Here is a 12378-nt window from a genome sequence, read left to right as displayed (position 1 = left end):
AGGGTTCTACATGGAACCCAAACGGGTTCTACATGGAACCATAAAGAGTTCTCCCTGGAACCAAAAAGGGTTCTCTTATGGGGACAGCCGAAGAACCCTTTTTCTAAGAGTGTAGGTCTCTAACATGACAACAGCGGGATCTACAGTGCAGGAGGATTACATAACACAGTGAGTTGTAAGGCAGAGTTAACAGGGGTAGGATCTTAAGGTGCTGCTACAACTACTAACTATGTGACCCAGATTGTAAGGAGGTGGGACATGAACCTACCCATCACAGGTTAATTGCATGGGGGAGTGAAGTCCATTAATATTTCAGTCATAGTGGGGAATGTATGGTCTCCAAGGAGTCGTGTACAGTAGCAAGGGGAACTGGGGAGAGGCATTTAGTCTCGTATGCTAATCACTCAGTCAGCAGTAGTGGTGTGCTGCTGGTGACAATGACAGATCTCTGGGCCGTTGTTCTAACCTGGCTCTATACTCAACACACTATGAGGAATGCAAGCTCTACAGGGCAAAATGTGACTCTCTCTCTCTCTCTCTCTCTCTCTCTCTCTCTCTCTCTCTCTCTCTCTCTCTCTCCTTCTCTCTCCTTCTCTCTCGCTCTCTCTCTCTCTCTCTCTCTCTCTCTCTCTCTCTCTCTCTCTCTCTCTCTCTCTCTCTCTCTCTCTCTCTCTCTCTCTCTCTCTCTCTCTCTCTCTCTCTCTCTCTCTCTCTCTCTCTCGCTCTCTCTCGCTCTCTCTCGCTCTCTCGCTCTCTCTCATACTGTGGAGATCCTTGGAGGAAGTAGGCTCATGTGTGTTGATGCATGATGTGGTGTACATGTTTGCGTGTTCCACATGCCCCAGCAGACTAGACGACACACAGGGGGTCTTGCAGTATGTCAATGCCATATGAATGAACAATTACATTAGAATATCTAAGTCTGCAGAGCAGCACAACCATTGCAGTGGTGTTGTTTTTATTTAATGGTACAGTGTATGACAGCCAATTCAGGTGATTTATTGCATACTACAAGTGATAAGGGTTTTGATACAATGTAAGATACCTTAGATAAGGAAGCTCTGTATTTCTGCAGATTTCTACGTTTTGAATGTGAAACGGCGCGTGAGTCACTAGACACAACCGGAGTGGTAATCTGTCAGCCTTAGCCACATGAGCACTTCACATAGGACCCATCATGCATTTCACCAGACCATCCAAAACAGGCTTGATGAGACAAGTGGTTTTTCATTAGCCCAGAGAACCACCGCCATCAATGGAGCAAGCCTTTCAGTTCACCAATGGAGCAAGCCTTTCAGTTCACCAATGGAGCAAGCCTTTCAGTTCACCAATGGAGCAAGCCTTTCAGTTCACATACAAAAAGAGAACACATCCTGCTCTGCTCTGGTTCCTGCTTTCAATTCCAGAAGCAGTGAAAAATCTATTTCTACTCAGACAAAAACTGCATAAAAGTGGTTGATCCTTTCCAAAAACATGGGATAACCTCTGAACTAGTTATGCCTTCTGAACACATTATGCACCTAAGCCCAAAGCATGCCCAGGGAATGCTACCGTTTGTCCTCGCCATACTCTGGGACTCTATCAGGTAGGCCAGCAGTCCTGATGGTGATTTTAGTGTACATCATGTGCAGGGCACTAGTGATACCTGTCACCTCCTCCCTCCTCCCTCCTCCCTCATCCCTCAGCCCTCCATCACATACAGACTCAGAAATATCCTAAATGATGCAATTAATTTTGCAGCAATCACAATACATACAGGTTAAATCACATATTTAAAAAATATATAATCAGAATAGCAAAGGATATTTACAAGGAGGTTGGCAGGATAGACAGGCTCCCTGAGAAATAAGTCTGGTTCTCCTCCGCTCTGCAGATCATTCCTCTTCACAGAACCTCCCTTCTACGGGCCCAAACACGTTACATCACAACTCGTGTCACCCGTCCCTAGTGTTGATGACGGGCGTAAAACATCTTGATAAATGTCTTGAGATGTAATGCAATGCCAAGCTCCATTGGGCAGCGTCAAACAGTGGCTTTAATGTCAACTTCCTGGAAGTGATTCAAGGAGAGGGCTTAGGCAGAGTGTCACAGGGAGGGGAGTGGTGCCATGCTAAAACGTTTATTTGTCACATGCGCCGAATACAACAGGTGTAGACCTTACCGTGAAATGCTTACTTACAAGCCCTTAACCAACTGATAGCACACTCTCTGTGTGACCAGGTCCAGTAAACTATTACGTCACTCCGGCAAGAATACAATTTACAAAGCTAGCTTTCAAGTTGAGTCAACAGCTCAATAGGACATTTATGGATTTCTAATGTATACATTATTTTGATTTATTCACTATGCATTTCAAATGCAACATTGGTTGTTCATGGTGATGAAATACTCCAGTCGGTTGAGACTATACAGGTGAATTACAGCTAACTGGAGAAAGGTCACCTCAGGAGCCTGGATGGAATAATAGATAATCCTTACTTGGAATGGAAATGAATTCAATAAAGCCTAGCGGTGTTTATGTCTCCACTGCAAAGCCTGCAAACAATGCCAGAGTGTTTAATTGATTAGACCAACTAAATTAGAATTCCCATGTGATTAATGTGGCTAGAATAGCGGATCCTCAGTGTAATTACCAACAACAGTCATGTGAGGAGAACCATCCTCAGTTTAACTATTATGATGATCCGTTTTCCTCTTATGCTTTCTGCTTGAACGATTTGTGTTATTTCCAATGTTCTAAAATTATAAGAATAAAACATTAGTTTTTTGCAAAGAGATGGTTTGACTCAATATAACTAGAGCCTAGTTGTCTTTGCCTCCCCTGCTTCTAGGTCTGTCTGTGCTTCTAGGTCTGTCTGTGCTTCTAGGTCTGTCTGTGCTTCTAGGTCTGTCTGTGCTTCTAGGTCTGTCTGTGCTACTGGGTCTGTCTGTGCTACTGGGTCTGTCTGTGCTACTGGGTCTGTCTGTGCTACTGGGTCTGTCTGTGCTATTGGGTCTGTCTGTGCTATTGGGTCTGTCTGTGCTTCTAGGTATGTCTGTGCTTCTAGGTATGTCTGTGCTACTGGGTCTGTCTGTGCTACTGGGTCTGTCTGTGCTACTGGGTCTGTCTGTGCTACTGGGTCTGTCTGTGCTATTGGGTCTGTCTGTGCTTCTAGGTATGTCTGTGCTTCTAGGTATGTCTGTGCTATTGGGTCTGTCTGTGCTACTGGGTCTGTCTGTGCTACTGGGTCTGTCTGTGCTACTAGGTCTGTCTGTGCTTCTAGGTCTGTCTGTGCTACTGGGTCTGTCTGTGCTACTGGGTCTGTCTGTGCTTCTAGGTCTGTCTGTGCTTCTAGGTCTGTCTGTGCTACTGGGTCTGTCTGTGCTACTGGGTCTGTCTGTGCTTGGTGCTGGGGCAGACTGAAGCCGGGAGAGAGATGGTACATCGGGCCGTATTCTGGATAAGGGAATGCAGGATGTCCTGTGGAGCCGCCGCTGACTGCAGTGCTGATACAACCCCACACAACAGCGGTCACAGAAAAGAATAGGCAGGCTAGGGGCTTGAGCTGTTGTTCTGCTATAAATAACCCCTTCATGGCCATCCATTCAGCACACACAATACACAGTAAACAAGCACACTGCGCTATTCAGAGCTGGAGCCATGTAGAGAAGTACTGTATTCAAATATTTGCTTCCATTTTTAATCTCCTAAAAGCTATTAATTCTTTATAGCTTATTAAATACTAATTAAATGTTCAGTCTTTTCTTTTACAGAGAAAGCCCTTTTAGAGGACTTTGAGAACTGTGATTTTCTATACCCCTAACATCATAGTTGATCTCAGAACTTTAGTCTTGTCATGATACTGTAGATTCATGTAATCTATGCAAATATGACGCACGCAACTCCATCCCCAGACTGATCCTAACACATACGTTCTGCCACGCCATCTGAAATTGGGCAGCTCTGTGAATTTGACACAGGAACAGAAATGAAACCTGCCGCAGACAGCAGACAAATTGAAAGCGCTCTCTTTCCCCAGACGGCGGATGATTATGTTTTTCTTAATAATTAAAGTATGCGCTCCAGTGGGTAATCAGACAGACAGACGGCACTGAGCCCTAATATTAAGAAGGACGTGGAGTGGCTGACGTTAATATTTATTTTCACTGTGAGCTGGGCGGGTGGGGTGGTGCTCTGCAGACTGATTAAACTGGTGTATGAGACTGACAGACCCCAGACAGGCTAGGGCCTTTCAGCATCAGGTGCCACACTTCTCCCTATAGACCTCCTTCATACAGTGGAGAAAAAAGTATTCAGTCAGCCACCAATTGTGCAAGTTCTCCCACTTAAAAAGATGAGAGAGGCCTGTAATTTTCATCATAGGTACATGTCAACTATGACAGACAAAATGAGAAGAAAAAAATCCAGAAAATCACATTGTAGGATTTTTAATGAATTTATTTGCAAATTATGGTGGAAAATAAGTATTTGGTCAATAACAAAAGTTTCTCAATACTTTGTTATATACCCTTTGTTGGCAATGACACAGGTCAAACGTTTTCTGTAAGTCTTCACAAGGTTTTCACACACTGTTGCTGGTATTTTGGCCCATTCCTCCATGCAGATCTCCTCTAGAGCAGTGATGTTTTGGGGCTGTCGCTGGGCAACACGGACTTTCAACTCCCTCCAAAGATTTTCTATGGGGTTGAGATCTGGAGACTGGCTAGGCCACTCCAGGACCTTGAAATGCTTCTTACGAAGCCACTCCTTCGTTGCCCGGGCGGTGTGTTTGGGATCATTGTCATGCTGAAAGACCCAGCCACGTTTCATCTTCAATGCCCTTGCTGATGGAAGGAGGTTTTCACTCAAAATCTCACGATACATGGCCCCATTCATTCTTTCCTTTACACGGATCAGTCGTCCTGGTCCCTTTGCAGAAAAACAGCCCCAAAGCATGATGTTTCCACCCCCATGCTTCACAGTAGGTATGGTGTTCTTTGGATGCAACTCAGCATTCTTTGTCCTCCAAACACGACGAGTTGAGTTTTTACCAAAATGTTCTATTTTGGTTTCATCTGACCATATGACATTCTCCCAATCCTCTTCTGGATCATCCAAATGCACTCTAGCAAACTTCAGACTGGCCTGGACATGTACTGGCTTAAGCAGGGGGACATGTCTGGCACTGCAGGATTTGAGTCCCTGGCGGCGTAGTGTGTTACTGATGGTAGGCTTTGTTACTTTGGTCCCAGCTCTCTGCAGGTCATTCACTAGGTCCCCCCGTGTGGTTCTGTGATTTTTGCTCACCGTTCTTGTGATCATTTTGACCCCACGGGGTGAGATCTTGCGTGGAGCCCCAGATCGAGGGAGATTATCAGTGGTCTTGTATGTCTTCCATTTCCTAATAATTGCTCCCACAGTTGATTTCTTCAAACCAAGCTGCTTACCTATTGCAGATTCAGTCTTCCCAGCCTGGTGCAGGTCTACAATTTTGTTTCTGGTGTCCTTTGACAGCTCTTTGGTCTTGGCCATAGTGGAGTTTGGAGTGTGACTGTTTGAGGTTGTGGACAGGTGTCTTTTATACTGATAACAAGTTCAAACAGGTGCCGTTAATACAGGTAACGAGTGGAGGACAGAGGAGCCTCTTAAAGAAGAAGTTACAGGTCTGTGAGAGCCAGAAATCTTGCTTGTTTGTAGGTGACCAAATACTTATTTTCCACCATAATTTGCAAATAAATTCATAAAAAATCCTACAATGTGATTTTCTGGAATTTTTTTCCTCAATTTGTCTGTCATAGTTGACGTGTACCTATGATGAAAATTACAGGCCTCTCTCATCTTTTTAAGTGGGAGAACTTGCACAATTGGTGGCTGACTAAATAATTTTTTCCCCAACTGTATGAACAGGGGCCCCACCACATCCACCGGCCCCTGTTAAGATGGAAGAGATAGGGCACCAGTATTGGCCCCTGTAGATGGGAGAGATAGGGCACATGCAGGGGGGACAGAGGGGGTAGAGGGGCAGGGCACTGGTCTCTCACCAGCTGACAGTCCTCCAGAGAGTTGACCAACTGGGCGTTCTGGCAGGACAGGATGGAACCAGCCAGGTTGAGCATCACACACACCGCCGACAGCAGCATGAAGAAGGTGATCTGTGGAGAGACAGAATAGAGATGATGAGATTTATAGAGCAACAGTAGACCAACACAATACAGCCATAACATCATGTCCTCTAGGAAATGTACAGACATTCACTAGTTGATTTCATTTTCATTTTTTCTTGTGGTAGGCAGTAATGTGTTTGTTATGCATGATTACAGTGAGAGTGAAGGCTTCACCAATCAATATTGACTGATTGACTGATTACATTGAGTCATCAGGGGCAGGAAAAGGCAGCAGATGATCACAGAAATCAATAACCCTTTTTCTCAAACTAATTAAATCCATCTAAGATAAACTTAATCTAACCCATGGCTAACCCATCTACTCAGAGGTTAAGAGAACAAACACACAGACATATTGACATTTGACAGACCAACTCTTTACATTGCTACTAGTAACATTGTCCCTTATAGTTACAGGACTGTCCTTGACCCCTATATATTTTCTCCCAATGCCTTTCCTATCTAGTGCCACCTGAAGACCTAAAGCCCTGATGATGGATGGTCAGGTAGAGGCACCAATCTGCTCCTAATTCCTCAGCCCAACTCCAATCAACACAACTGCTTCCCTACAGCCTGATAGATCTCTTCTGTGGCAATCTTCCCCCTCTCTGCACTGTCACCAGAATAGCTACCTCCATGTTCCCCCTCTAGTCCCCCATTAAAAACAAACAATTATTTCATAGCTGACAGTCCCAGGAAATCCATCCTGTGAGGAGAAATAGAGTGAACATTTGGGCTCCTTTAAATCACAGTTCAAGTGTAATAGAATGGGTTTAAAGCTTTCAGAGGCCTCCACCAGTAGATTACAAGGCAGAGCCGGGTCCTGTATATCAGGCCTTCGTCCACACAGCCTGTTTGATTTATAGCCCTGGTCCTGGTCCTGGTGCTGGGGCTGCACCTGATGGAACATTAACCCAGACGGGAGGGCCAGGAGGGAGGGGAGGGACACAGGGGACGCCAGCCCAGCCTGGGGGTGGGAGGGAGGACAAGACACATTTACTGAGAAAGACAAAACAGACACACGTACAGATGGAGAGGAGGAGAGGGAGCGAGGGAACGAAGGAGGGACAGAGGGAGAGATGGGGTAAACAGATGGAGCGATACGTTTAAGTGCTTTTCACCATGACAGAAAATTGAATGATTGAAAGGTTGATCGGTACGGTTCGATGGAGGTAGACCACTATATCAGAGGAGAAACACACTACCCCAGGCATTATTCCCTGGCTGTGTGCCCTTGGAGGAAATGCCAGGGGTACAATAACACACAGGATGACACTGGCATGACACTGACAGTAACTGGTTGTCAGTAGAAATATGACTACATCCAACTAACTCCATGTCTTCTCAATGGGAACCATGGCATAATAGCCAATAAGGGGGTGAGACAGCTAGAGAGATGGTGGTTTCAGTTGGACTTTAAGACTCAGGTCTTTAAGACTCAATTCAGCTGCTACAAATCTATTAATTTAAACTAAAACATGAGGAGGGAGGGAGAGAAACAGTTTGAAAGGAAGAGTTAGATCAGAAGATCTGAGAAAGAAAATGTATTGAATATCTGTGTGTCTATGGGGCGGTTTCCCAGACAAAGATTAAGCCAAATCCTGGAAAAGCATTTTCAATAGAGAATGTCCATTGAGCTGTTTTTTGGTCCAGGACTAGGCTTAATTTGGAAACTGCCCCTTTTGTATATGTGTACTCTTACGCGCTTTTCATTTCTCGCTTGAAATGTGCATGAGGGTGTTTAAACACAGATCTAAAAGTGGACCTGTATTTCCATGTTGATATGTTAATTAACCTGGGATTGTCACATCACTGAATGTGTGTGTGTGTGTGTGTGTGTGTGTGTGTGTGTGTGTGTGTGTGTGTGTGTGTGTGTGTGTGTGTGTGTGTGTGTGTGTGTGTGTGTGTGTGTGTGTGTGTGTGTGTGTGTGTGTGTGTGTGTGTGTGTGTGTGTGTGTGTTACTAAACTAAACTGCCATATGGTAAGAAAATATGTTCACCTTCAGAGAGACAGTGACGGTCAACATCTTCAGAGTGCTACTTCCCATGCTTCAAATGCCTCATCACTGACATTAAAGGAAACAAGCAGCAAACTGAGAACTGACATTTTTATTACTTTGTGTAAAAACATTATTATCGCTTGACTGAGAATAGAACGTGGCTATGACAATGACCATTTTGTAAGGCAGAGATTGAGCAGAGAGATCGTTCCTCCAACATTAGTCCTAAAATGCCTTTTAATGAGAACCTCTGAGTGTTCGCCTCATTGCCAGCTGAGCACAGCCAATCAAATTAACTGCTCTATCTCACCAGGTTTTCTGCTGCTATCTCTGTGGCAATTCACACTTGGGAGAAAATGCCCAATAGTTTGAGGTACATTTCCGTAAAACAATCATATATTTACACAATCATACTAAATATGTTGTTACAATGAGTGTTTACTGTTTAGATTGTGGTGGAACTCACACATTTCCTCTCAATATGAAATCAGACTCACCAAGGATGCTCTGACAAGACTTCACAGGTCAAATCTGAGAGGAGCAAAACCAGCATTCTATTCTATTTGTTTCTATTCATTTATTTTCCATCTTTGTTTCCATTATCTTCCTTTTTATTGCTTTCCATTCATTTGATTCAGCACCAATGAGAAGGCAGGCAGGTAAGTGTCTGCAGTAAATCTAATGAATAGCTGAGTTTATCGTCTGTGCCTTATAGCTAACCTGACTGAATGGCTGTCCTTTTAGAGGATGCCATATTTCACCACACATACCTGTCTCCTGGGCTAATGAAAATGTGTGGCTCCACACTGGCTCTGTGTTCTAATTACCATGTGGGATCACATTGCACTGTTTAACAGACACTCATTAATTACCGTCCGCCACCATGCCCCCAGCATGACAAACAGGCTGACTGACAGACTGACAGACACTGCTAGGGCATTCCATCAGAGTTGGGGTCAATTCCATTTTTTATTCAGTAAATTCAGGAAGTACACTGACATTCCAATTCAGTTTACTTCCTGGACCCCAACTCTGCATGCCACTGAGGGACTGAGGAGATTTACACCGTGTGTCACAGTCACCATTTAACACTCGCCAGGACACCAATATATCACCACCATTTTGTTTTCTGATATCAGTGGAAAGGGGATGGAAAGGCCCAGGCATGGACTTTTCCCATCAGGGCGCTAATCATTCATACATACAGTCATTTCCCCCATGTATAGTATGGTACTGTATGAGGACCCATGTATAGTATGGTATGACCACCCACAGGGACGTGTGCAGTTGAAATATGACAGGAAGTTTGAGTCAGTCAGACTAGTCACACAGAGGCAGAATGAGGGAACGATGAGAGGACTGTCTGCAAGCTGCAGAGACATGCAACGGGCTGCAGGTCTAACCAACTTTAACCATGAAACAAGAACTTAATAAAATACATAAAATAATCTGTATAATACTAAATTATTCGTTTTGTACAAAGATGCAGTGTGCCTACACTTCCCTAATGAACTAATAGACAGTTAGTGTGTAGAGGATTGAGGAGAGCAGTCAGACAGTAGAAGTTGGATGTGTTTGAAGAGCTTTTGAAAACTGAAGGGTGCTTAGGTAGAACAGCTTTGACTTCACTGGCTAGGAAATGCATGCCGCTGGTAAAGCTGTTCTAATTTGAACAAAGATCGTTAATATCTTTCCACTTTACGACTCTCATCTGTCTATGTCACAAACCAAAAAACAAAACCATAATTCTGGTTTATAATCTGATTATTTGCAGAATAATGAGTCGTATTGGGGCTCTTTGGTCTAGATTGCTGTTGTTGTCATCCCCTGAATGGTGTTGAAAGCCATGCGGCCCCATGCAGCCCCCGTCACCCTATAGCAGTGTCCAGCTCAGTCAAATGTAACATGATAATTGCAGTGTTGATGGAGCATTAGCATTCCATGGGTGACACGTCTGTCTCTGACCCCAGTAACACTGCAGCCCACCAGGCCTGTCTGTCCCTGTCCCCACTGCACTGCAGACTGTCAGGCTCATTAACCACAATGGCAGACAGACAGATCCTATGAAGTCCCCAAAAACAAGTGTTGACGCAACAACAACAACTAGCTATATTGCTAGATTGCCATACACGCACAGGGGCACTGCTGCTACCAGCTATATAATGCAGAACATTACCCTTGAAAGATGCCATCTTGGAAAATGAGAAATATGCATGTGTAGTAGATGCAGTGAGCATACTCTAGTCTACCCAAAGACAGCTGCTTGTGTTCCTCTGTGTGTATGAGCGTAGAGCCAGGCTGTGGGACAGGCAGAGAGGCCCAGTCTAAACAGAGCTCTGCTCCCCTACAGACGGTCGTACAGATGGCCTGGGATGTCCTTCCCCCTGACCCTTGACCTGAGGGGGGGGGGGGGGTTTATGGGAAGGTAAATAAACCAGAAAGGGCACACATTGTAAAAACAATGGCCTCTAACTGGGGGTTAACCTCTAGAATAACAACCTGTTGACATATGCCTGTGCCAGGGCCTGTTAGGGTGGGATGCCTGGGGACTGGGGAGCCTGGGGACTGGAGAGATGCCTGGTGCTGGGGAGTTTTGTCGGAGCCGAACGGAGCCCTGTTAGACCGAGGTGGAGGTATAGGAGCACAGCTCTCTGAGTCCTCTGCTCTGCAGCACAAATTAGTATTTAGTCTGCAGCACCGCTGCGACAAGACATCATTTATTTTCAATTATCTCAGCTGAGAGAGAGATTGGAGAAATGTTGTTGTGTTTTTCCTCTTTCTCTAACAAGCCTTGTGATTGTGTTTGCTGCCAACACATCCATTCTGTGTGCCTCTGCAGGGCTGCTAAACTCTATCCAGCAGTGCTTTCACCTCTCAGCCAGACACACATTGATTTCCCAACTCGCTCTGTAGATAACTAACTTCACACACTTTATTTTGTTATTTTTACGATTGTCTGTTTAGAGAACAACTTGAAACATAATAGAGTATAGTGGGTTTGTATTACAATAACCACAGAGGGTAAGAAAAGCAACATTCGCAGCATGCACTATAGTCTTTAATCAGGCAAAGAAAACATAGTGTATTTTTCATATTTTCTTTCCACCGTTTCTGCACTATCACCCTTGTTGACTTGATAAATAGTAGAGTCTGAGGGTTAAGGGTGGATTTATTGCAGACCGGTTAGCAGGAAGCCCAGGGCGACGGCAGCTGGTTACAATATCACAGGGCAGAACAGGGAGGGAGTAACCCTTTCCGTCCTGCCTCCCCTCCCAGCCCCCCACCTCCTAGCCCTCCCCTGGCTGTAAGATATGCATGCTCACAGCCGTATTGAGTTACCCCGGGTAGCCGTGCACCACAGCGCATGTTTGTACTCCATCACCATGAATATGATCAGAGCCTGCCGTGGGTTCAGGCGTAGTCGGTCCATCTCATCCAAACAAACCCTGGAGGTGTTGTTACAAACCCTCAACAGGCAGGCAGGGAGGCTAAGCAGGGAGAACTGACTGACTGGGAGTCAATCTGAACTAGGCATAATGGATTCCACAGACCCTCATCCCTCAGGGGCAAATGTTTAAACCATGTGAATATGAGATCACTTACACGTTCCTTCATTACCTGGAGAGGCTGTGGATCCTGATGAGGGTCCCAGTAACTGAGATGTATCAGAGTCGACTGGGAGTGAAAACACTTTCTCTGTTGTGAAACGGCGACGCGTCCATCATGTAGGCAGTGTGAATTCAGAGTGACCCGTCTGCCAGTCTGCATATCATTTAGGGCTGATAAGATGCCTCAGGGAGGACAGTATGTGGAGAAATACATCAGCAAAACACCCTCTATAGGATCAGACGTCGCTGAGCTATAATGGCACCAGACAAGGCTGCACATTTCACCCCTCTCATATCTTCCCCTCCCACAGTATCTATCTAACAGTAATACTGTTCCCTGCTACCACACAGTATGCAGAGGTGAACCAGAGGTCACAGCAGAATTGAGGTCAATTGCGGCATTAATCAACACTTCTTCTATCAATCCATATCCACAAATGTCCAATGAATCATAGAATAGAATAGAATGGAACAGAGCTAACTGAGAAGCATTAGAGAGATAATGAAGGTAGGGCCAGAGAGGAGCAGCCGAGGTGATGAGGCCACAGACAGACATACAGCAGTGGAGACAGGGTAGTAGAGTAGTGTGCTATGTTGACTGCCCAGGGTAACTGGTCCATAGGAGG

The 12378-nt window shown here is 45.0% G+C and overlaps 1 protein-coding gene across 1 annotated transcript in view; it reads right to left on the bottom strand.

Moving 5' to 3' along the window:
* Positions 1-12378, bottom strand: part of LOC311111616 (protein ENTREP2-like) — a gene marked incomplete at its 5' end in the record, with an annotated part of 41232 nt that overhangs the window by 15024 nt on the left and 13830 nt on the right. Inside the window, one exon of the mRNA XM_084154387.1 lies at positions 6022-6132. Coding sequence (XP_084010513.1) covers positions 6022-6132 — 111 coding nt within the window. The remainder of the gene's footprint in view (positions 1-6021; positions 6133-12378) is intronic.

The sequence above is a fragment of the Coregonus lavaretus genome, assembly GCF_964263955.1.
Source record: "Coregonus lavaretus genome assembly, chromosome: 37".
NCBI classification, from domain to species: Eukaryota; Metazoa; Chordata; class Actinopteri; order Salmoniformes; family Salmonidae; genus Coregonus; species Coregonus lavaretus.
This window is presented reverse-complemented; position numbering and strand designations above follow the sequence as displayed.